The sequence below is a fragment of the Oncorhynchus tshawytscha genome, linkage group LG16, assembly GCF_018296145.1.
Source record: "Oncorhynchus tshawytscha isolate Ot180627B linkage group LG16, Otsh_v2.0, whole genome shotgun sequence".
Taxonomy (NCBI): domain Eukaryota; kingdom Metazoa; phylum Chordata; class Actinopteri; order Salmoniformes; family Salmonidae; genus Oncorhynchus; species Oncorhynchus tshawytscha.
In genome coordinates this window covers 65,535,716-65,562,368 of record NC_056444.1, presented here as the reverse complement: position 1 = coordinate 65,562,368, position 26,653 = coordinate 65,535,716, and the positions used below count along the sequence as shown (strand labels likewise).

General features: G+C 44.1%; 1 protein-coding gene across 12 annotated transcripts in view; it reads left to right on the top strand.

Moving 5' to 3' along the window:
* The window catches only part of LOC112216130 (ankyrin repeat and SAM domain-containing protein 1A-like), a 109,527-nt gene that overhangs the window by 57,597 nt on the left and 25,277 nt on the right, over nucleotides 1-26,653 (top strand). For 9 of the 12 annotated variants that reach the window (XR_006079088.1, XM_042299500.1, XM_042299502.1 and 6 more), the window contains 4 exons: nucleotides 691-1,217; nucleotides 18,992-19,039; nucleotides 21,339-21,408; nucleotides 25,696-25,811. Coding sequence is in view for 11 of the 12 variants with exons in the window: in XM_042299500.1 (XP_042155434.1) it covers nucleotides 691-1,217; nucleotides 18,992-19,039; nucleotides 21,339-21,408; nucleotides 25,696-25,811 (761 nt within the window). In the remaining variant the exon portion in view is untranslated. Of the gene's footprint in view, nucleotides 1-690; nucleotides 1,218-10,434; nucleotides 10,737-18,991; nucleotides 19,040-21,338; nucleotides 21,409-25,695; nucleotides 25,812-26,653 lie in introns of those variants that run through there. The other 3 variants (XM_042299499.1, XM_042299503.1, XM_042299507.1) reach the window with 3 other exon arrangements.

The window sequence follows — 26,653 nt, the reverse complement described above, 5'->3', positions numbered from 1 at the left end:
GTGTGTGTGTCCGTGTCCGTGTGTGTGTCCGTGTGTCCGTGCGTGCGTGTGTCCGTGTGTCCGTGCGTGTGTCTGTGCGTGCGTGTGTCTGTGCGTGCGTGTGTCTGTGCGTGCGTGTGTCTGTGCGTGCGTGTGTCTGTGCGTGCGTGTGTCTGTGCGTGCGTGTGTCCGTGCGTGTGTCCGTGCGTGTGTGTGTGTGTGCGCACACATTCTGCAGAATGCTTGTTGTCTTGCTCCCATCCGGTTTCTTCCTTTGCTGATTTCCTGTGAGGATTCCTCAGTGCTGTATCATTTCTGTGGAACTTGACCTCAAACAGGGGCTGCTGCTGGTTATCTCAAAGGGAGTGAGACACACAGAGACAGGCAGGGATGGAGGAGTGGGAAAAAACTGGCAGAGCATTGAGGAATGTAACAAACCTCCAAACATCCAGAGAGATGGCTGGGATTGGAATTATCTGTCTTCCAGTGCTTCGGACAGCATTCTGTAGGTCCGTCTCTCCTTATCTCTCATGCTCAAACAATCACAGATCTGTTTCTGGGGCTGTGGGGACGTTGTTATTAGTCCTGCTAGATATCTACCTTCAGTCTCAGTCCAGCCTCCTGCCTGCCTTGACTCACTACTCCTTACTCATTACTCCCTGCTCTTTAGTCTCCCCTTCTAACTCTCCTGGTCTCCTCTCATCTCTACAGATAACTCCCTACTCGGCCAGGACCTAGTTGCAGTACCTGAAGTGTTCACAGGCCTCTTGCACGGCTCCTCGCCTGTCTTTGACTGTCAGGTGGAGCCCCTCAGCAGGCTGCCAGGTGGGGTACTGACACAGTCCAGCCAAGGCCAACAGCCGGCGCCAGCTCCAACGGTACCCACCAAAACAACAGAAGCTCCGCCTCTGCCTCCTCCAAACATCAACATGGCTGCCATCCTGACAGACTGTGACCCCAAAGCCATCTATGCCACAGTGTCTAAGGGGGTGCCCAGGGACAGAGACAGAGACAGGATGAGGGACTTTGGGTCTGGGGCTGTGCCTGCTGGCAGGATGCGTCCCCCTGGGGACCTGAAGCTGGCCCGCAGCCTCTCCAAGTCGGACTCGGACCTGCTGGTATCGCCGCCTAGCGAGGAGGAGGGAGGGCTGGGCAGCCGCAGTGAGTCCGTCTCCAACTGCAGCGCAACCAAGAAGCGGCTGGAGAAGTCGCCCTCTTTCGCCTCTGAATGGGACGAGGTAAGACCCTTGCTTCACTGTTCTGTTGGACTTATGTTATAATATGGTGTTCTGTATTCATAGTTTATACACTCACCTGGGTGAGTTCTCAGGGATGAGTTCTATACCATCACCATATAGTGTTACAGGTGAAAGGACACTACATGGTCACATTATAGCCCTCCTCATGGAGCTGTTGTCTAGTTATCGAGGGGTTAACCTGTAGAGTAGAATGACATCATGGAGCTGTTGTCTAGTTATCGAGGGGTTAAGCTGTAGAGTAGAATGACATCATGGAGCTGAGAGACTCGGGAACATTAGGCCTGCATGAGTGAGATCCACACACACCCCTCTCTTTAGCCACGTTTTCTCATTCATATCTGCCGTTTTTCTGCCCCTAAACTATGTATTAACCCTGCTGAAATAGAAGCCAAACCCGCTCCATCACTGCAGTGAGAAGTTAATATTCAAAATTGTATATAGCCAGCCATTCAGAACCGAAATACCCTGTCTGAGGGGCCGATAACAAAGAATAAAGAGCCAGGGAGAGGAGAGAGATTAGAAGTGACGGAAAGATGGGGCTAAAAAGTGAGGAGGATCTGAAAAAGTAACAGGATAGATGGGCCTAGACAAAGAGTTGGAAAGTGAGACGAGGAGAAGGTCATTGAGTTGCAGCTCTATCCTCCCTTCAGGACTGACCCCGCCTCCTCAGGTTGCCATGGTGTTACACTCCAACCTAATCTGGGCTCCCCTGGAGATGGGCAACTGTTTTTAGGGTTGCCTTGAACACACACACTTTTCATTCAGTATTCTAAAATAGAGCCATTTGGAATAAGTGTTATCCGCAGCGTTGTGTACGCGTGTAACCTCACCATTATGGCATTTTGAGATGCAATCTGCATGGATTGTTAAATCCACTTTAAATCTTCCACTATTTACATCCTTTGTGGAGTCATTACACTGCCAGTTCGCAGACATGACTCGATTCCCTTATTATGTCTGTGGCAGAATCAGCCATGATGCATTTGTGATGCCGAGCAGAGGGAGTCAGCCAGGGGCTCAAGTAACAGGCTCTCCACAGTGACCAGATCGCGTTGCTCTGCGGTCAGTCGGTGTACCTTTACACAACCCTATACCAACAGGCACTGGGAGCCGTGATAACGGGAAAGTTGGAGGTCGATATCCTGGTTTCTCGTCTCTGTGGTTAGCATGCAGGTGGCCAGAGCAGAGCCTGCCTGTGTGCCCGACCTTGTGTCCTACACAGAAGTATGCTTTTAGATGACCCCTCTCCCTGACCTCTCCAAGAGGGGTGGTGGAGCAGGAGAGAATTGTATTTTTGTTCCATCAGCCAAAATAATTGATAATCAACCCAGAGTAGAACCTTTTGTGCCCCACCTTCACCTCAGCTGAGAGGAATGACAACAAGAGCTAGGCTATAGCTGTATCCAAGTAAGCACTTTATTCCCTATATAGTGTAATACTTTTGACCAATTTCAGACACACAGCTCAGACTCAGCCCCAGCAGTATAGTTGTGATGACATCTGTAGAGAGGAAGTGGATGGACAGTCCGTGAGTGTGACACGCACCACCACTCAGGGAACTGAACCACAGATCATTATCTCAATAGCCTGTTTATTTGAGCCATTGATGCCTCTCCTCAACACACTCAGCTATTTTATCTACAAAAGGCTATTACATTCAATGCAAAGGGAATGTATTTATTTATATACAATTTATTGGCATGGGAAATATATTGTTGAAGCAAGTGGAATAGATAATAAACAATCAAATTAACAGTGAAAAGTTTTAAAATAATAGACATTTCAAATGTTATATTATTGTCTATGTGCAGGGTTGTAACAATGTGCAAATAGTTGAAGTACGAAAGGGAAAACAAATACCACTCTGTGGTATTCCATCTGTGGTAACCCATCTGTGGTATTCCATCTGTGGTAACCCATCTGTGGTAGACCATCTGTGGTATCCCATCTGTGGTATCCCATCTGTGGTATCCCATCTGTGGTAACCCATCTGTGGTAGACCATCTGTGGTATCCCATCTGTGGTATCCCATCTGTGGTAATCCCATCTGTGGTATCCCATCTGTGGTAACCCATCTGTGGTAACCCATCTGTGGTAACCCATCTGTGGTAACCCATCTGTGGTATTCCATCTGTGGTGTCCCATCTGTGGTATCCCATCTGTGGTATTCCATCTGTGGTATTCCATCTGTGGTATTCCATCTGTGGTAACCCATCTGTTGTAACCCATCTGTGGTAACCCATCTGTGGTAACCCATCTGTGGTAACCCATCTGTGGTAACCCATCTGTGGTATCCCATCTGTGGTAACCCATCTGTGGTATCCCATCTGTCGTAACCCATCTGTGGTGTCCCATCTGTGGTGTCCCATCTGTCGTATCCCATCTGTCGTATCCCATCTGTCGTATTCCATCTAATAGATATGGGAGTTAAGTCAAAGCTTTCCTTAATTTTGTGTCAGTCACAGTGGTCAGGTATTCTGACACGGTGTACTCTTTGTTTAGGGCCAAATAGCATTCCAGTTTGCTTTGTTTTTTGTTTAGTTCTTTCCAATATATCTTTTAGTGTTCTCATGTTTTGGTTGGGTCTAATTGTGTTCCTGTCCTGGGGCTCTGTGGGGTGTGTTTGTTTGTGAACAGAGCCCCAGGACCAGCTTGCTGAGTGAACTCTTCTCCAGGTTCATCTGATCTTTTAGGTGATTGTCTTTTCTGGATTTTGATAATTAGCTGGTATCGTCCCAATTCTGCTCTGTATTCATTATTTGGTGTTTTATGTTGTACACAGAGAATGTTTTTCCAGAATTCCACATGCAGAGTCTCAGTTTGGTGTTTGTCCCATTTTTGTGAATTCTTGGTTGTTGAGCGGTCTCCAGACCTCACAACTGTCGAGGGCAATGGGTTCTATAACTTATTCAATAAGTATTTTTTTTGCCAGATCCTAATTGGATTGTTGGATTTTATGTTCCTTTTGATGGCATAGGCCCTTCTTGCCTTGTCTCTCAGATTGTTCACAGCTTTGTGGAAGTTACCTGTGGTGCTGATGTTTAGGACGATAGTTTATTGTGTTCTCTAGGGCAACGGGTGTTTAGGTGGAATTTGTATTTGTGGTCCTGGCAACTGGACCTTTTTTGGAACACCATTCATTTTGTCTTACTGAGATTCACTGTCAGGGCCCAGATCGGACAGAATCTTTGGAGAAGATCAACGTGCTAATCTAGGCCCTCCTTGTTTGGAGATGAAAGCACCAGATCTTCAGTAGACATTTGACCTCAGATTCTAGTTTGGGTGAGGCTGAGTGCCTGCAGACTGTTCTAGTGCCCTGCCCAATTTGTTGATATATACTGTATGTTGAAGAGGCTGCGGCTCAAGCTGCATCCCTGTCTCACCCCACGACACTGAGCAATGAAATATGCATTTTATTTGTATACATGGATTTAAGGTTTTTCTTCAGCACCACTTTCCATCAATGTATATAGCAGATCCTTATTCCAAATAGAGTCAAAAGCTTTTTTGAAATCAACAAAGCATGAGAAGACTGTGTTTGTTTGTTAATTAGGGTGTGCAGGGTGAAATATGTGGTCTGCAATACAGAAATGTGTTAAAGTCAATTTGACATTTGCTCAGGAAATGTAGGTGTCTGCTGTTAATGATAATGCAGAGGATTTTCCCAAGGTTGCTTTCTCTCTGCTTTTTGGGATTTGGGTGATCAGTCAGAGCTGAGGATGATGTTTAAGTATAGCCAATTGGAATTTGTGGTCTGTATATTTTAGTTCAATTTGGATACCATCAACTAGGGATACACCGATATTACATTTTTGGCCGATACCCATAACCCATATTTAAAATTTGAGCAGCCTTTTAAGCATTCTAGTACAGTTAAATTGTTGAAAAACACACACACACTACACATCCTGACCGAAAACTTATTTTGTTGGCATTTACATATGTCCCCAGTAAAACATAATCAAAACCTATTTCTTTCACTTACTTGCTGTGCTGTTTCATTGTTCATTTGTTCAGTCTCAAACAGGATAAACCCTGTTTCTTGTCTGCATCGAAGTAGCGGTCCTTGTACCTAGCATCGAGAATGGTGGCGACACAGTTGAGGCTCAGAGAGAATGCCACCAAATCGCTTGTTCACAGTCTCTAGTAGAGTACATTTCCAAGTTAACCCAACGGTCTGTGTTGACATTTTTGTTGAGCAGGCGTTTCAATCACATGACAGGGTATCACGTCTGCTGCAGATGCAGTTGAGCTTATTCCTCCAGTCAGTTGTTCGAATGGTGCTGGGAGTGTTCATGTTTACAAGTTTCAAACATGTTCTCAAATGCCATTGAAATAGCTGCAGCGTTATGAGAGAACCAGCACATTCTTGAGCATGCAATGCGGCTTTCCTCAGTACGAAATCCTCGTCGACCCACTGTGCTGTCAGACTAATAATGCTCATGGGGTTGACATCACTGGTCCAAATGTCAGTCGTGAAACTAATAGCAGTGACGCCCATAGCAAGTAACGTTAGCTCATGGATGTGAGTTTCAAAAATACTGTGTAACTCCGGTAGGGCAACATTTGAAAAACAGCGCCTACTTGGTAGTGTGTGCCAGTGCTCGACTAGTCGGCAAAAGCCAACATCACCCACGACAGAGAACGGTTGATTGTCAAGGGCAATGAATGCTATTATCTTGGCTTTAATGGATTTTGCCTTTGATGTCTCCCTGTAATTTTATTACTCTTTCAAATGATTTGAGTTGCTCGATTTGTTGACTGCTCGATCCACACGGCAGACATTGTGGGCTAGGTTAGGAATGCTGTGTTGCACGTGTAACGCTATATATTTTTTTTGCCAATGTTGCCATTTTTAGCTAAAAACGTCTGATTCCGATATGCTTACCGATATATTGTGCATCCCTACTATCAACACCACAGACCTTTTTGGGTTGGAGGCTTTGTATTTTGTCCTGTAGTTCTTTCAATGTAATTGGAAGAACGACCAGTCTATAACACTCTGACAGTGGGAGAGAGAGGAAGGGAAGATTGTTTCACTTTTGTATCGAGACTCCAGTCATAACATTCTGTTTGTACAACTGTAAGACATTAAATGTATTCATTCACCAGTTAAATTACTTTCATGAAGCTACTGGTCAAATGTTATGCTGTGAACCTCATGAATACGTCTGTCGCAGCTGTCGTCAAGGGCATTTGCCTTAAATAGATGCAGTTCATTAGAAGTTGCACAGAATTAACTTTGTCCCATTACTTCAAAGTGCTCTGTCATTCCAGTCCCCTCCTGCAGGCACAGTGTTAGTATTATCAGTGTGGTTCTTCTCTCTGTTGTAGAGCATTCCGTCCCAAGAGGGTAATGGGGTCACCAGACTGGAACAGCTTGCCAGCTTGAATCTTTAGTTCCCCTGCTGAAACTTTCAGCAATATGAGGATACTTTATACCCTCCTGATACTGTAGCTACTGGGACTAGCCTACATTATGAGTGACACAGGAGCCAGATCCGACTCTGTACACTGTAATCACCCACAGCTTGATTGAACACCTCTCCTTATGAAGTCCTGGAGCTGGAAGATGGGATTCGGCCTTTCCTAGAGGCTGCCTGTGGATTAAGTCATGATGCAGTTGTGTGGCGATAGGAAGAGGAGATGCCACACCACAGCAGCTCCCTACTGATCAGAGCAGCACCAGCTATACTCCTGCAGATGTTATTTCCTGGTCGGCTCATCCTTATTATACAGTCTATGTCTTTTCTATGTCTATTCTACAGTTAGATATTTAGATCTGATTTGACTGAGCTTAATAAGAATGTTACGTTGCCAATCACAACAAAAGGTAAGGCAAGGATGTAATGTAAACTGAACATTTTGTGTAAATTGAAATCTCGTTACACTGCTCTCCTTAAATGTCCGTCAATGAGAATAGCCTCAATGGATCGGGTTGCGTAATGTAGGAGTTGAACCTAAGCAGCAAAGGAAAGAAGAGGGTTATTAAAACCACTTGGAGACTAGTGTTCCCTTGCCTGTGGCAGGATCTAGTCACAGAGCAGCTAAAGATCATGGGACTAAACACCTCCCTCTGCAACTGGATCCTGGACTTTCTGATGGGCCTCCCCAGGTGGTGAGGGTAGGTAGCAACACATCTGCCACGCTGATCCTCAACACTGGAGCCCCTCAGGGGTGAGTGCTCAGTCCCCTCCTGTACTCCCTGTTCACCCACGACTGCATGGCCAGACACGACTCCAACACCATCATTAAGTTTGCAGATGACAGTGGTCGGCCTGATCAGAAAAGGAGGACCTAGCACACCCCCATTCTCATTGACGGAGCTGTAGTAGAATAGGTTGAGAGCTTCAAGTTTCTTTCTGTCCACATCACCAACAAACTAGAATGGTCTAAACACACCAAGACAGTCGTGAAGAGGGCACGACAAAACCTATTCCCCCTCGGGAGACTGAACAGATTTGGCATGGGTCCTCAGATCCTCAAAAGGTTCTACAGCTGCATCATCGAGAGCTTTCTAACTGGTTGCATCACTGCCTGGTACGGCAACTGCTCGGCCTCCGACCACAAGGCACTACAGAGGGCAAGCTGCCTGCCACCCAGAACCTCTACACCAGGCGTCAGAGGAAAGCCCAAAAAATAGTCATAGACCCCAGCCACCCCAGTCGTAGACTGTTCTCTCTGCTACCGCATGGCAAGCTGTACCGGAGCCCTGAGTCTAGGACCAAAAGGCTTCTCAACAGCTTTTACCCCCAAGCCATAAGACTCCTGAACAGGTAATCAAATAGCTACCCGGACTATTTGCATTGTGTCCCGCCCATCTCAATCTTTTCTTTTTATTGGCAAGTCTGAGATGAGTCCTTTTCTTTGCAACTCTGCCTAGAAGGCCAGCATCCCGGAGTCGCCTCTTCACTGTTGACGTTGAGACTGGTGTTTTGCGGGTACTATTAAATGGAGCTGCCAGTTGAGGACTTGTGAGGCGTCTGTTTCTCAAACTAGACACTAAATGTACTTGTCCTCTTGCTCAGTTGTGCATCAGGGCCTCCAGCTCCTCTTTCTATTCTGGTTAGAGCCAGTTTGTGCTGTTTAATTGGCAATTTCTTTAGCCTTAATTTCTCAGAACAAGAATAGACTGACGATTTTCAGAAGAAAGTGCTTTGTTTCTGGCCATTTTGAGCCTGTAATCGAACCCACAAATGCTGACGCTCCAGATACTCAACTAGTCTAAAGAAGGCCAGTTGTAATTGCTTCTTTAATCAGAACAACAGTTTTCAGCTGTGCTAACATAATTGCAAAAGGGTTTTCTGATGATCAATTACCCTTTTAAAATGATCAACTTGGATTAGCTAACACAACGTGCCATTGGAACACAGGAGTGATGGTTGCTGATAATGGGCCTCTGTACGCCTATGTAGATATTCCATTAAAAATCAGTTGTTTCCAGCTACAATAGTCATTTACAACATTAACAATGTCTACACTGTATTTCTGATCAATGTTTTTTTAATGAACAAAAAATGTGCTTTTCTTTCAAAAACAAATACATTTCTAATTGACCCCAAGCTTTTGAACGGTAGAGAACATGTACATATTACCTCAATTAGCCCAACTAACTGGTGCCCCTGCACATTCACTCTGTACCGGTACCACCTGTATATAGCCTCGCTACTGTTATTTTCACTGTCATTTTACTGTTTTTTTTAATTTGTATTTCTTTACTTATCTATTGTTTACCTAATAACTATTTTTTGCTTTAAAATTGCACTGTTGGTTAGGGCTTGTAAGTATCCATTTCACTGTAAGGTCTACCTACACCTTGTATTCGGCGCAAGTGACAAATAAGCTTTGATTTGATTTGAGATGGAGTTGTGTTCCTGTGTGACAGAATGTAAGTTGGTACGAGGAGAACTTCTGTTGTGTTCATTTGCGTACTGCAACCTCTTGAGTACCCTGACCTGTTTTGAGTACTTGTACCTCCTATGAGTACTGGCAGCATTGCTTCATATTTGAACATTTAAAAGACCATCTCTTTTTTTTCTTCACACACCTTTCATGTAAAGGTTTGACGGTTACCAGAGATCTCAGTTCCTATAACGCCCATTATTGCCGCCTTGTCTGTATTCACAGGCTCCCTGTCGCTCTCTCTGTCACCCCCTCAGCCTGAAGGTTGTCAGCTGGTCAGGTAGGATCACTTATTGCGGCGTAGCAGACCGGAGAGTTGACAGTTTGCTCAGCAACCTAGCAGAGGTGAATGCTAATGCAGAAACCTTGAGCTGCGGTGTTCAAGATAACAGCCAAACGTTGCCTTTCAACGCATCACTCGGATTAGCATGTAGCCTGTCCGTGATGCGTATGTGTGTGTAAGAGGGAGTACGGTATGCAAGTTCTTTCCTTTGGCAAGAAAAAGTTCATTTTCATAAAAAAAAATTTATGTCCTCATTTTCATGACTTTTCTATTTCTTCTTTTTTTTGTCTATTGAATAGGTAATAGGGCTGTAGTGCTCACCCAGGAGGGGTTGCCCTGGGTTACATTATACCTAACTCATTACCCATTGGACAGTTTTCTTAAAGGTCTAATGCAGGCATTTTTATCTCAACATCAAATAATTTCTGGGTAAGAATTAAATACCTTACTGTGATTGTTTTCAATAAAAATGGCCCAAAATAAACAAATTGCTTCTTAGCAAAGAGCAATTTCTCAAGCTGAAACTCTGTTCTCGCACTGTTTTCAAGAAAACCTCAAGTACTCGGTCTGCACCATTGATGAAATGTTTAACAAATGAAAGCAATATTAAGCAAAAGTATGTTTTCTAACTTTCCCCATCCTTTGTTTTAGTTATTTAGAAGCCTGCGAATATCCTCTGTAAATAGGTCAGTTTTTAAAGTGTAGCCCTTCTCTATTTTCTCTATCCCTCTCTTTTCTCTATCCCTCTCTTAGCCATCTCTCCCTCTCTACTGTTGCTGTGAGGAGCAGCCAGCCTGGCTGCGGGCGGCCATCTTGCTGGTCACGGCTGGCTGCTCTGGAACACTCTACTGAGCTGTGTGACAGCATGTGGACGAGGGGGTCCCAGGGCACCAAAAAAAGCTATTTCATTGTGTGTCTGGGTCTGCTAACTCCTCCTTTTCTCACACCCTCTCCTCTTTACACACACAGCCTGCCTTTACAGACGAGGAGATTTTGCATGAGGTCTTGGCCTGCGCATCTGCATTTAAGTGTGTGTGTGTGTTATGGTGTGTGTGTTTTAAAGCCCATGCTAATGCAGGTTTGTCTCAGTCTTAGGATCATACTGAACATGACAATCCAGGGGATACATTGTTTGGGCCAGTTAGAGTAGACCCACAGATGGGAGGGGATAGAGAGAGAAGAAAGAGAGCGGGAGAGCGACACATAGACAGAGACTGAGAAGAAAGGATAGTCATCTAACAGCCCACTTCACTTTTGCTTCGTTTCTTGTCCTGCTCCCCACGGATCCCATGGCCACTATGAAGCCAGCTTTTGTGAGTATATTGATTCTCTTTACACAGTGTCTTTCAATTTTCCATTAATAGAAATTATGTTGTAGTCTACCTCCTTTTTCTTTTAGGATATTTTTTCATTAATATTAATAATATTGTAACATTTTCTTTTCCATCTTATTAACTAAGCCAAAGATGTTTTCCTACTTTAGCCAACCTCATTGATCAAGACTTCTGTCTAATCTTCTGTGGCATTTTAAACTCCACAGGCTGTTTTTTGAGAGTATATCAATGTTGCTATGATTGTTTTTCTGTATCTGTTAGCACTCTGTTTGTTTGGAGAGGGTTAAGCTCTTTTCCCAGATTCTCCCTCTGAGAGAGGAGATGGCCTGAGACCCTGTAGAAATAAGAGAGTTAAATCCCCATGCTGTGGGTTAGGACCTGCTGCTGGGAGCAAACCAAACTCTGTGTGGTGTGTCATCGCCTGGGGTGACCAACTGAGGGTCACTATGGGGCAGTTGGTGGAGACTATTGATTGTGCTGTGTACCAGTGTCAGTGTAGACCCCGTGGCACCTGTTCAGAGGGTGTTGTGTTAGTGTTTAGGCCCTCTGAATGGCCTCTCCAGGCCCCGCTCTCGGAGCCAGCTTGCTAATGTGAGGCTCGGCTCCTAGATCTGGGCACGCTTTCCATTTGGAAGACCTTTATTTTACCTCCAACACACTCTGCCAGTTGGCCCTGGGTCTCGGTGCCTAAGGGCTCTCTCTGTCTTTGTTTCTCTCTCTATCACTCTCACTCCATTTCCATCTCGCTCCCTCTTTCTGAATTTTTTATCTCCATCACTCTGACCCCAACCCCGCCTGGTAGCTAACCCACTCCCTCCTCAGCTGTTGACCTTTAACACCCCCCTGACCTCTGACCTCTTCTCATCCTATCAGGTCGACGGTGCCCATAGACACTAGAGAGCCCCTCTCATAATGGATGTGTCTCTAGGACCTATATATGGATTAAAACCTTCTCTCTTGTCTCAGCTCTGTGTTTGGTTATGAGTATCTATCCCAGTGAGAAGCTTCCTTGGCTGTGTATGTAGGCCTATAGGCCGTACCTTGAGGAACCACCAGGCCGTTATATGCTCAGATCAGGACGTATTTACTTAGTCTCACAGTATATTAGACCTGTCTGTCACAGCCAGCCAACTGCAGCCTTGAAAGCTGATTCTTATGTTGGATGAAGGGTGCCAAAATATCAAGGTTGAATGGTGCTAGCACCGTGTAGTGTGTGTGTGTGTGTTGGGTGCATATGTGTGTCTGTGTGTGTCGGAGCACAGCTTGGTGTGTGTATACAGCTGTGTGATGTACAGTAATCAATCATTTCTTCCTATTGGCACCTTTCGGGTCCCATATGCTCGGAGGAGGTGTATTCAGGGTATTGTCCTGAATCACAGGCTGGTAGACCATTACAGAGAGGTACAGGGTTTGGCAGTCAGGTTCTAGAGGGGGAGATAGAATCCAGACATCTCCTCCATGAAAGAATGTAGCATAACATTACTCTGGCATTTTCCCCTGAGAGCCACAGCTCCTAGCCAGATTACCAGACAGCAGCGTATAGCACAGCCACTCAGACAGACAGAGGATGCTGGCTGGGCTGTATTGTCCAAAACTGCTCATTACTGGGAACTGATGACACTCAAGGGTTTTATTCTGCAGGCAATACATCTGAATGAAGCCACAGTCCTGTCATCTTTATCTGGGCAGGCCACACTTAGAGCTTTGTGTAACCACTTTACAGGAGACCTAGCATTCCTCCACAGAGTGATAATTGTCCCAAATCATCAATCTCTCCGTTTAATTGCACCATCAGGTTTGGAAGGGAAGCAATGCAATGACATTTATGGACACTAGAGTGAACTAAATTATATTTTACACAAGCTATAAATAGATATTTAGAAAATAATGTCCTCATCCTGTGAGAATACCAGTATTAAGGAAGGTATCCTTATGGAGCTTTTTGTCTTTTATTCAGCATGATATATGGTTATGACATCCATTCGTTCTCATAGTTATTTGATTTCTTTCTCATTCCCAACACTCCTCCTCCCCGAGAGAGTTCTACATAATAAACCTGTCCTGTTTGAAAATAAACATCCCTGCTCATGAGTGTCTAACACACATTCGGAAAGTATTCAGACCCCTTGACTTTTTCCAAATGTTACAGCCTTATTCTAAAATTGATTAAATTAAAAATAATCCTCAGCAATTTAAACACAATACCCCATAATGACAAAGCGAAAATAGGTTTTTAGGAAACATAAATACCTTGTTTACATAAGTATTCAGACCCCTTGCTATGAGACTCGAAATTGAGATCAGGTGCAACCTGTTTTCATTGATCATCCTTGAGACGTTTCTACAACTTGATTGGAGTCCACCTTTGGTAAATTCAATTGATTGGACATGATTTGGAAAGGCACACACCTCTCTATATAAGATCCCACAGTTGACAGTGCATGTCAGATCAAAAACCAACCCTAGAGCTCCGAGACAGGATTGTTTCTAGGCACAGATCTGGGGAAGGGTACCAAAACATTTCTGAAGAACACAGTGGCCTCCATCATTCTTAAATGTAACAAGTTTGAAACCACCAAGACTCTTCCAAGAGCTCTCCGACCGGCCAAACTGAGCAATCGGGGGAGAACGGTCTTGGTCAGGGAGGTGACCAAGAACCCGATGGTCATTCTGACAGAGCTCCAGAGTTCCTCTGTGGAGATGGGAGAACCTTCCAGAAGGACAACCATTTCTGCAGCACTCCACCAATCAGGCCTTCATGGTAGAGTGGCCAGATGGAAGCCACTCTTCAGTAAAAGGCACATGACAGCCAGCTTGGAGTTTGCCAAAAGGCACCTAAAGACTCTTAGACCATGAGAAACAAGATTCTCTGGTCTGATGAAACCAAGATTGAACTCTTTGTCCTGAATGCTACTAAGTGTCACATCTGGAGTATATCTGGCACCATCCATACGGTGAAGCATGGTGGTGGCAGCATCATGCTGTAGGGATGTTTTTCAGCGGAAGGGACTGGGAGACTAGTCAATATCGAGGCAAAGATGAACAGAGCAAAGTACAGAGAGATCCTTGATGAAAACCTGCTCCACAGCGCTCAGGACCTCAGACCGGTGTGAAGGTTCACCTTCCAACAGGACAACGACCATAAGCACATAGCCAAGACCATGCATGAGTGGCTTTGGGACAAGTCTGAATGTCCTTGAGTGGCCCAGCCAGAGTCCGGGCTTGAACCCGATCGAACATCTCTGGAGAGACATGAAAATAGCTGTGCAGCAATGCTCCCCATCCAACCTGACAGAGCTTGAGAGGATCTGCAGAGAAGAATGGGAGACACTCCCCAAATATAGGTGTGCCAAGTGTGTAGCGTCATATCCAAGAAGACTCAAGGCTGTAATCGTTCCCAAAGGCACTTCAACAAAGTACTGATTAAAGGGTCTGAATTCTTATATAAATGTGATATTTCTGTTTTCCTACAAACCTGTTTTTGCTTTGTCATTATGCGGTATTGTGTGAAGATTGAGCATAAAAAAAACAATTTAATGCATTTTAGAATAAGACTGTTACGTAACAAAATGTGGAAAAAGTCAAGGGGTCTGAATACTATTCGAAGGCACTGTACATAGCCTATCTATCTATAATGGGGGAGGGATCTGTCATTCCATGTCTTTTTCATTGTAAAGAGAACAGTGCCAGTGCCATGGAGGGGACTAGTTAATGAGGAGGGAGGGGCAGAGCGAAAAGAGTGGGATCAAAAAGCTGAGTGAACTCCCCTATTCCACAGATGGTTCAGGCTAAACCCTCTTGTCCCCTTTCTTTTGAGCATGCATGTGCCTCATCCTTAGTGAGCACACAGAGAGGAGAGCCAGTATGGAGGCTGCCAGTTAAGGCCGATATGGAGAACCAGCAGATGGTGATGGGAAAGGTAGTTTAGTCCCATCTGTTTCAAATTAGGCTACCTGAATGAGTCAGCCAGCGTGCCAGCCAGCTTGTCGCTTGCTGTCGTAGTCCCATTTGCAACCTGCCGCATGTTTTTACAGGTTAAAATGTGTTTATGCTTGTTATGCTATGTTCATTTCTGTTGATGAGCAAGTTTCAAGTTATTGTCACATGCACAAGTACAGTGAAATGCCTTTCTTACAAGCTTTTTCCCAACAATGCGGTAATCAATATCAGTAGTACTATAAAGTAGAACAAAAACACGAGAAAGAAAAACACAAGAAGTAAGTAAGCTATATACAGGAACAGTTCCAGGGTCAGTGCCAGTAAGCTATATACAGGAACAGTTCCAGGGTCAGTGCCAGTAAGCTATATACAGGAACAGTTCCAGGGTCAGTGCCAGTAAGCTATATACAGGAACAGTTCCAGGGTCAGTGCCAGTAAGCTATATACAGGAACAGTTCCAGAGTCAGTGCCAGTAAGCTATATACAGGAACAGTTCCAGGGTCTGTGCCAGTAAGCTATATACAGGAACAGTTCCAGGGTCAGTGCCAGTAAGCTATATACAGGAACAGTTCCAGGGTCAGTACCAGTCAAAAGTTTGGACACACCTATCATTCCAGGATATGTCTTTATTTTTTATATTTTCTACATTGTAGAATAGTGAAGACATCAAAACTATGAAATAACACATGTACTCATGTAGTAACCAAAAAGTGTAACCAAATAAAAATATATCAAAATATATTTGAGATTCTTCAAAATAGCCACCCTTTTCCTTGATGACAGTTTTTCCCACTCTTGGCATTCTCTCAACCAGCTTCATGAGGTACAGTAGTTACCTGGAATACATTTAAATTAATAGGTGTGCTTTGTTAAAACTTCTTAGGGCTGCAATCCCGTTAACGGGATCGATATGACAACAGCCAGTGAAAGTGCAGGGCGCCAAATTCAAAACAACAGAAATCTCATAATTAAAATTCCTCAAACATACATGTATCTTATACCGTTTTAAAGGTAATCTTGTTGTTAATCCCACCACAGTGTTCAATTTCAAATAGGCTTTACAACAAAAGCACCACGATTATGTTAGGTCACCACCAAGCCACAGAAAAATACAGCCTTTTTTCCAGCCAGAGATAGGAGTCACAAAAGGCACAAATAGAGATAAAAATTAATCACTAACCTTTGATGATCTTCATCAGATGACACTCATAGGACTTCATGTTACACAATACATGTATCTTTTGTTTGATAAAGTTCATATTTATATCAAAAATTCAGTTTACATTGGCGCGTTACGTTCACTAGTTCCAAAAACATCCAGTGATTTTGCATAGCCACATCAATTTTACAGAAATACTCATCATGAATGTTGATGAAAATACAAGTGTTACACATGGAATTATTGATATACCTCTCCTTAATGCAACCGCTGTGTCAGATTTTTTTTAAACTATACGGAAAAAGCAAACCATGCAATAATCTGAGAACGGCGCTCAGGAAAAAAATAAAAGATTTATCCGCCATGTTGGAGTCAACAGAAATCAGAAATAACATTATAAATATTCCCTTTGAGGATCTTCATCAGAATGCACTCCCAGGAATCCTAGTTCCACAATAAATGTTTGTTTTGTTCGATAATGTCCATTATTTATGTCCAAGTAGCTACTTTTGTTAGGGCGTTTAGTACACAAATCCAAACGCTCGTGCAGGTCCAGCCGAACGTCGGACGAAAAGTTCAAAAAGTTATATTACACGTCGTAGAAACATTTCAAACTAAGTATAGAATCAATCTTTAGGATGTTTTTATCATAAAACTTCAATAACGTTCCATCTGGAGCATTCCATTGTCTGTAGAAAAGCCATGGAACGCAGGTCGCTCTCATGTGAAATGTGCATGACCAGGACATGGCTCTCTGCCACTCAAAGAGCTCTCATCCGGCCCCACATCACAGTAGAAGCCTTATTCAAGTTTCTAAACATGGCTTACATCTAGTGGAAGCACTAGGAAGTGCAATATAACCAATATCCCACTGTGTATTCGATAGGGCTGAGTTCAAAAACTACAAACCTCAGATTTCCCACTTCCTGTTTGGATTTTTTCTCAGGTTTTTGTCTGCCATATGAGTTCTGTTATACTCAGACATCATTCAAACAGTTTTAGAAACGTCAGAGTTTTCTATCCAAATGTACTAATAATATGCATATATTAGCAACTGGGACTGAGGAGCAGGCCGTTTACTCTGGGCACCTTATTCATCCAAGCTACTCAAGACTGCCCCTGCAGCCATGAGAAGTTAAAAGTTAATTTGTGGAATTTCTGTCCTTCTTAATGCGTTTGAGTCAATCAGTTGTGTTGTGACAAGGTAGGGGTGGTATACAGAAGATTGCCCTATTTGGCAAATGACCAAGTCCGTATTATGGCAAGAACAGCTCAAATAAGCAAAGAGAAATGACCAGTCCATCATTGCTTTAAGACATGAAGGTCAGTCAATCTGGAAAATGTCAAGAACTTTGAACGTTTCTTCAAGTGCAGTCGCAAAAACCATCAGGCGCTGTGATGAAACTGGCTCTCATGAGGACCGCCACAGGAAAGGAAGACCCAGAGTTACTTCTGCTTCAGAGGACAAGTTCATTAGAGTTTTCAGCCTTGGAAATTGCAGCCCAAATAAATACTTCAGGGTTCAAGTAACAGACACATCTCAACATCAACTGTTCAGAGGAGACTGTGTGAATGAGGCCTTCATGGTCAAATTGCTGCAAATAAACCACTACTAAAGGACACCAATAATAAGAAGAGACTTGCTCTGGCCAAGACACACGAGCAATGTACATTAAACCGGTGGAAATCTGTCCTTTGGTCTGATCAGTCCAAATTTTTGGTTCCAACCGCTGTGTCTTTGTGAAACAGATGATCTCCGCATGTGTGGTTCCCACCATGAAGCATGGAGGAGATGGTGTGGGGGTGCTTTGCTGGTGACACTGTCAGTGATTTATTTAGAATTCAAAATGTATTTAGAATTCAAGAACACAACTCAAGAACACTTAACCAGCATGGCTACCACAGCATTCTGCAGTGAATGCAGAATTGCACTTAGTGGGACTATCATTTGTTTTTCAACAGAACAATGACCCAACACACCTGCAGGCTGTGTAAGGGCTATTTGACTAAGAAGGAGAGTAATGAAGTGCGGTATCAGATGACCTAGCCTCCACCCGACCTCAACCGAAATGAGATGGTTTGGTATGAGTTTGACCGCAGAATGAAGGAAAAGAAGCCAACAACTGCTCAGCATATTTGGGAACTCCTTCAAGACTGTTGGAAAAACATTCCAGGTGAAGCTGGTTGAGATAATTCCACAAATTAACTTTTAACAAGGCACACCTGTTAATTGAAATGCATTCCAGGTAACCACCTCTTGAAGCTGGTTGAGAGAATGCCAAGAGTGTGCAAAGCTGTCATCAAGGCAAAGGGTGGCTACTTTCAAGAATCTTAAATATATGACTCGTACTGTATATACAGGATCAGTTCCAGTATCCGTTCCAATACAATATTTGCAATGTGCAGGGATACTGGAGTGATATGTATAGGGGTAAGTTGATTATGCATCAGGATGTATGATAAACAGAGTAGCAGCAGTGTATATGATAATTGTGCTTGTGTGTAGAGTCAGTATGAATGTGTGTTCTTGTGTGAGTGCTTGTGTAGAGTCCTGTGAGTGTGCATAGTGTCAGTGAAAAATGTTAAAAGAAGGGTCAAGGAGATTTCCGGGCCTACCTTCAGCTCCAGTATTGTTCTAAATGGAAGAAAAGACATGAAACAGTTTGACACCTGGAGAGTAAAACCCTCAGTAAAACGAGAGCTATCTCTGATGGTACTGCATGGAGAGGTGTGTGGGTGTTTCTAATAGAGCTGTGTCCTGCAAGTGGAGTAATACGCGCACACGCACTACCACACACTTCAGCTCTTTAAATGATCAGCCGGATGGCTGCATGATGCTGGTTCATAGTTTACAACATCAAAAAATGTAATTCTGCAATTATCTAATATGCATTAAGATCTGGGCATCGCTTATCAACAAAGTATTCTCACAATTGCAGTTTGTTTCTTGATGCAGGATGTTCTCCTTTTCAATGAGGATGTTTGTCATGGCCATATGGAACTTTGTTTTATGTTTTCCATTTTGAATGTTCTTCAAATGTAGGAAGTTAGGTCTGGTCTCTCACATTTTGCTCTGCTGGGCCCAAAAATGAGAATGTGGAAATGAAAACCAAACAACAACCTGACTCTCTCCCAGCAGATGCCTCCCACACTACCTCCTCGGAGATCTCAGTCCTCTGAAAGTGTAAGAGAGCACGTCCTTCATATATCTCCGTTGGTGTTTTTTTGGTCCTGTGGTACTCTTCTCTTTCTGGTGTGTGTCTTTCCTTTTCTTCTTGGTCCTTATTGATGGAGGTGAATACGATTGTTCTTTTTTGGGAATAACCTCTTTGTGAGACTCTTGTTACTCTAACAATCTAACCTTTTAGTCTGTTGTTCACTGCTTTGTCTGTAAGGCAAGACGCTTACCTAAGTAGGCTCCACTGCTTGACCTTTCATAGTCAACTTATTTTATTGCGCCAATTGTTAGCTACCTCTTCTCATGATGATTTAACCGTGATCACTCTGAACGCTAATTTCCACTATCTTTTTTGCTGGGAAATATACATAGACTGACTGCTCACCAAGTGTCAAACTGACTAAGGTATCCAGTTAAAGTCATTTCCAAGGTAGCCCTCTCATGTGGAATTGGGACTAATGCATTTCATTCTCCTCCTTTTAAATGTAAGGTTACATAATAGAGGCCAGGCCTGTTCTTTGTGCATTGACCTGAGAAACTGGCAATCACATTTCATTATTCTGGTCCGATGTGTATAATGTGAGATTACTTCCCATCTCTTCCTTTAGTTCTAGTGGTTGAGAATGGTAGATAGTATTATTAAGTTGTTAACAAGAGTTTATATAAGGATTCCTGTTCTCCTAGTGCCTCCAGGCAGCAGCATGCAGTGTCTACCAGAGGCAGGGCTCTACATTGTGACCATTGTACTTGCATATGTGCCTAAATATTTTCCTCTGCAACTTGGAATTTTAATTTAGGGGCACCAGTGCGCCTAGAAAAATGAAGGATTTTAGCTTTAATATCTCAAATATTTGCCATTGTGCTCCTAAATCTTGTCTTGCATGTCTTTGCATGCGCCAACATTTATTAACTTAGGCGCACAGGTGCTCCTTGTAGAAAAGGTCAGCGTAAAGCTCAAATCAGACATGCTGACGCAGAGTGGCCCATAGCTAGTCTCTGCACTGCATCGAACCTCTCACCTGGATAGAGACCAGGCTTTTTCATAAACTATAAAGTGCTCTAGGTAGGGAAATTCCATTGCTTTTAGAGTTTTAGCCTCTTTTTTTTTTTTTTACAACTGTGCAAAAGCACTGTTGACATTTACATCAAAACCCTACAATTATTCCTGTGTGAAATGACATCTCTCCTTGAAAATGATCACTGATTGAATTAAGTGTCAGTCATGTGGAACAGCCATCTGTTCCAAACTAAAGGGGCCTCATGTAAAGAATAGAGCCCTTCTCTCATGACGGAGCACATTTGTCCTGCAAGTGGAGACTGAAGTGTTTGGGGGACACTGTGATAGTGGCTGACAGCTCTGACAGCAGTGTTTGTTGGTCGACTGTCTCTGCCCTGGGTCCACAGAACTAGAATGGGGGATTCTATTTCTCATGTTGGGTCGGCCTGTCTGGTGTGTGACATTTTTAATCTTTCTGCTCTATGGCCTGTTGATACTGCTGCTTCGCTGTTGAATGAGTGTGAGGGAGATGAGTTTGGGACAGGTGTGTGTGTGTGTGTGTTTCTGGTCTTATGCGGATTCATGGTGAATTATACCTTATCAGAGTACCTGAGCATCATCTATAGTTGGATGATGGATGAGATGGGGGAGGTGTGTTCTGTGTGTGTTAGAGGCATGCTTCTTGGGGAATAATCAATAACAAGTCCTCTTGGGTTCGGGTCGATTGCCATATTTCTGTCGTATATTTAGAAAGGAGAAAGAAGGAAACAGAGTTCTCTGAAGTAGGGAAATAATAGCTAGATCATATGCAGCCCCAGTTCTTTTCTTCTAACCAAATGTGTGTTCTTTCCTGTTGAAGTCTGATTCTGTTTGACATCAGGTACTGTAAATGAATTAATGAAAGAATGGCTCGCTGGCTGCTGCTGTAATATCGAGCCTAACTACATTGTTACAATGCTTTGGCTTCAGGCTGCAAAGGCTCGTAAGACAGAAATGTTGAAATTAAATTAATTAGACTTCCCTGCAGTCCCTCTAAAAATGAAGTTGTAACATGATACTCAGATGCGTAGCCATTTTTGATCAATTCTTAATAACATTTCTATGTATTGGTTAGCCCATTCTCTTTTCACAGCCCCCGGTCTCAGGCAAGTCTGGTCAGCAAGATTATGCATTATTTAAGGGTTCATTTACAGTTACTGTACTGCAGTGTGGGATTCAATGCATGTGGGTAACTATTGTCCCTTTGGTGAGAGGTGTGGCAGCCATCTTGTCTTTCCCTCTGACACTCTGCTCTGTTCCTCCCCTCAGATTGAGAAGATCATGACGCTGATTGGCGCAGGCATCGATTTCTCCAGAGACCAGCAGTACGCTACCCCAGGTACGGTAAGATGACAGTCCCCTGACCCAAAGCATTTTATGTAACTTAACATGCAGTATTATCATAGCATATGCAATGCATCCACTTACTCTGCTTCGTGAACATGGTACAGGTTACATTTCCCCTGTCACTTTCATTTAAGAACATCCCAACCTAATGACAACTTTTATTTCCCTGGTCTACTATTGAAACTCTCTCTTTCTGGTCAAGACTCCCATGATCCATCTTTCCAAAGTCCAGCTTTGTATTATCTTTCCTATAGTCAGTTCTGCGTGTTGTTGGGTATAAAGAGAATCAATACATTTGATAGTTTCTTTCCTCTAGGTCTTCATCTTCCTTTACCATCTTGTGTAATCCATTCCATCCCAGTTAGAATGGTGTGCTCTGTGATTCCAACAATGTGTCCCTGGTGCTATAAGGTAAAACCTTTTTCATTTACACGCCTAGCTGTTTTGACCGAGATAATTCAACAAGTACATTTTTTTTCCAGAATGTTCCATTTCACTGCTTTCTGTTTTCTCCAAAGCCATGGCCATTAGTCTTAATAAAGTATGTAATTCAGTTGGCATTGTTGTTCACGCCTTGGCATCCAATTGGTGCTTGTGTGTGTCTTTTAGGCATTTAGAGGACCCACCACCACCACTTCACGTGTATGTTGTTTGGGCTTTGTAATGGTCCCTGGAGACCAGTCATTTGAGCCATGTGAATAGCTTAAAGCCGGGGAACTGAAAGATACTGTAAATACATGAATCGTGATACCCACACTGACGGCATAGAGGGAAGGGGCATACCTAGTCTGAATGCATTCAACCAAAATTTGTCTTCCGCATTTAAACACCAACCCCTCGGAATCAGAGAGCATGTTGGAAGTGATGAATGGGTTGATGTTAGTGATGACTGAGTCGGACACACAAATGTACCATCCGGGTGGCAGTTGGCTCTTTGAATAGCACACGAGGGAGCTGTTATAATAGTGGGTGACCAGAGATTACATTAGTACCAGTGAAGGACGTGGCCATATTTTGAATGTAGATTAATAGTTGAGTTTATTCAGCCATTGTTAGAAATTACTTTCAACAATTCCCAGTGTGTTCTATGTAACCTAAGTAGAAGGTTTACTGTAAGGACATGAATCCATTGGCTCACACTGTGGCTGTCCTTGGTTTAAGGCTGTCTCAGACACTGTTTTCTGACCCAGATTGGTACACCACTTCTGCCAAAATGTCTTCACTGGGGGTCCGACACTGTACCCCCCACTCGCTGGTTTTGCCCTCGTTTCCTTTGTGGCTGCAGGACAATATGGCTAAACTTGGAAGGAACCAAGTGTATTTCCGTAAATTAGATTTACTATAGACCCATTTTAACAGATCTCTGTGCAGTCACAGAATTATGTGCACTGAATATACCACCTATGTTAGCCTAAAGTACAGTCTGCTACTCTGCTGTAAAGCTGTCCTTTAGCTCTGATGGATAGTCACTCAGGGACCAGGGGACTGTGGGAGTGAACCAGAAGCATGGCCTCCATTCCTGTCAGCCTCCTCCTCCTCTGCTCCTCTCCACAACATGCTGCTTCTTTACAGTCACAGAAGGAAGATGAACCAGCCTTGAACGTTAAGCCCACGGCGATGTTCCAATGAAGAAAGAGAAAAAAGGAAAACCGTTGGCCATCTCGTTATTGCATTCTGGCAGTTTTTCGCTTGTTTGTTGTGGTCTGCATTTGGAGTGAGCTGTTAAAATATTAAGAGGCATGTATTTCAGGGAATGAGCTCATTTTACCTTGCAAACTTGCATTAAGGCAAGAATAAGGCAAGCCCACTGCAGTAAAGCTGTTGCCCACGACGGCTTCTGCTGCGCTCTGTGGGCTGTTTGGGTTGTTAACCTTCCTCTGTGAGCCTAAATCAACTAAAGCATATTTTCCACCAGCCACACCCCTTAGCACCATCTCAATGAGTTGACTGTCATGGGATCATGGGACCTGCTGCTAGGAAAGGCTTCTTTGAGAAAGGCTGTCTTTCTGTTGCACACCATGTGAAAAGACTGTTCTGTCTTCTGATCGAGTTCAGTGTATTCCTTCTCCACAGTGGTGGTGGTAGATAGCGGCGGAGCTGTGAAGTTCCCCATTGCTGGTCCCTATAGAACCTGTCCCAACGCCCCTGTCCTATTCTTCTCTGCTGGCAGATGGAGAGATATAGAAAGAAAAAAGAAAGGGATGGTGATCAAAAAGATCAGGGACTAACAGAGAACAAGTGAAAGCAGTGAGGGGCAGGGTTCCCTGTAGCTGAAAGGAATGGCAGCAGCTCACACTCACAGACAATGAACAGCAGCCCTGTGGTGTCTCAGAGAAAGAGAGAAGGAGAGAGGGGAGGGAAAGGGAAGGGGAGGGAGTAATGGATGAAGAGCAAGCGAGTTGGAAGTCAGGAGTCAGAGTGAGTGAGAAAGAGAGAGAGAGAGAGAGAGAGAGGAATCTCAGGCAGTAGTACGGTGAACAGTCCAGACAATGGAAGGACCCCACCTCGAGCATCTCTAGGATTGTGTGCGGACCATCCGTTTGCCTGAACACCTTGAGCGGAGTATCTGAGTTAAAGCAGAAGGGAGCCTGCCGTTAGACTCGGGCAGTGACAAACAGACTGTGTGCCTGAAGAACTGCGGTCTCAAAGCTTTCATGCCGGCAGCATAGGAGTTTAACCTGGAGACTTGCAGCAGGTCTTAAAAGCCGCATGAAGTAGTGGACTCTGGATACTTGCTAGATTTGTTCCTAATCTGAAGTGTAGTGGCTGTGGACAGGACTGAAGTGTTGTGCTGTGAGGACTAACGTGTGTGTGTGCAGTATGTTCTGTGTATTATGACAGGATCAGAACTCTGGGTTCACGCTGACAGGACAGGGTCAGGGGTTGTAGTAGCGTTTCTATAGGTTAACAACGTATTGATTGTAATATAGATTGTTTTGCATTAGATATCTCTGTATTGATGACTTAAATCTACTGTATCTATTACATCATTTCGGCACAGAAATAACTGATTCTCAAGATTGGCCTGAAAGCAGTGAGTGCCTTCATTTTTAAATATGGAAATGATTTGCAGTTAATTTGAAGGATACTAGACTAACTGTTTGAGTGGTGATGGCAGATGGCTGCACAGGGGGACAGATTATTTTTGCTGGAATGTTTTAATATCCAGCTTTGAGTTAAATGAGTGATGTTGATCCCAAGTCATGCGAGCGTGTGACCATTTACAGCCTTAATCGTTAGGATTAACTCAAAGGTGCATGTTTTGAGTTAGCTTTGATCAGAAGGAGTTACTTCATGTATTAGATTAAATTGTTTACAGGTCCAGAGTGAATGCCCCATCTCATCACTTTACCCACCCCACTCCAGTGTCTTCTGTTTCAGGAGTCACATGTAGACATTCAGTTAATTCTAAGCACAGCTAGTAACCTTGATTGATTCATCATAGCCATCTAAAGCTAATTACTGTCACTCTGTTTTCAATTATCACCGCGGTCTGTCGTTCCTCTCTGCCACGCTGGGTTTCCTGATTCACACACGTAGTCCAGGTGGGAGACTCCTGCCTGGCTTGTGATCTGCTGACCGTGTGGAGAAGTGGCGAGAAACTGGGATGGGCCACGGATGAACTGTCTTAATCGTTCGTCTCCTGCTGCTCCGCGCGAGTTCTAAAGAACTTTTCACTGGGAGAGAAACCCCCCAAATGCTGTGATACGCTTCTCCTCTCCCTCATTAACAACTGGAGCAAATCAGCGGGAGGAGGGATCAGCAAGCTTGCAACTTTAGACAGAATATCCTCTTTCCTGTTTCAAGGGAACCCATCTTGTGTAAATAGAATGTAGTATATGGACCATTTTTGTCTAAGCAGGAAAATGTTACATGTGTGGCTGTTCTCAACCCTGTTGAATGTATTTCTGTTTTTGAGTGCTTTTGAGCTGGTAACCAGAGCAGAGTGGACACAGCATTCTAGCTGTTAACTAGGAGAGGGGACCAGAAGCCCCTCGCCCCCTGAGACCCAGTGGTCTTTAACTCGATCCCAGGTGAAAGTGGTTTGGCCCCCGCTGTTGTGCGGGAGCCACCGCCTGCCCACTGTGGTGCCACCGTCACGCTGTCTCCCCTGCCCACTGTGGTGCCACCGTCACGCTGTCTCCCCTGCCCTCGTGGTGCTGGTGCGCTCGGTTCTGCTGGCCCAGGATGATGTGGCAGTGCCATGTGTCGTCGTCGGAGTGCCGCTGCTACCGGCTCAAAGGCTTCTCCCTGCTCAAGCGCTTCCCTCTGTCTGCAGGTGGGGCGGCTGGGCGGCTGCTGGATCAGCCCGTGGGGGACTGGCTGGAACACGTGGGGCTGCCGCAGTACGAGAGCAAGCTGCTGCTCAACGGCTTCGACGACCTGCACTACATGGTGAGTCAATCTCACACACACACACCCCTCCTCTCTCACTCGCTCTCTCCTTATCCTCTTAAATTGTACCTACCTCTCACTCCTTTGTGGGCTAATCTGGGGCTGTCTCACCCCCGTCTTCCTATCTCACTGCCTCTTTCTCTCATCTTCTGGAACTCTGTCTATTATTTTGTTCTGCCTGCCTACCTCCTTTCAAAGTCAGTCAGACCTCAGAGAGTCAGTCTCCTTCTTCCTTCAGTTGGTATTAATCAAGTATCGATGCAGCCATCCATTAGCCTTAGCAGATCCCATTAGCTTTCCCTGTAAATTCCAATTTACTGACACCCCCCCTGAGATCCCTGCCTCCCCCTTTCATTCAATCACATGTTCCTGATTCTCCTCTGTGCAATAAGACCCAGGTCCTCAAGGGGTCCTGTCCTTCCTTGTGTGATGTCTTTGTCAGAGATCTCATTCACGCCAGGAACATTTTGAAGAATTGCCATTTCACACAGGTTAAAGCTTATGTTGCGTAATTGATTGCATCATTGTGTTTCATGATTTAAGCTTCATCTTGAAAATAATTGAAAAGGGTGTTTATGTATGTAATGTCACCAAATATTCCATGCAATTTTCCTCATTGGATAATTGAATACAGTTAATCAAATTCCCTGCTCAGATTACATGTGTGGTACAGTGTTGAGGCATGCATCATCTCATTGGAAAGGTCACCTTTTAGCATTGCCCTTCTGACAGGACTGGAGCAGTTGGTTGGTTTGATGCTTGGAGGTTGATTTATTGGGTCCCCTCCTCTGTGGCTGTCTGATTAGATGATGTTCTCATGGTTGGTGACATTGGCATCGAAT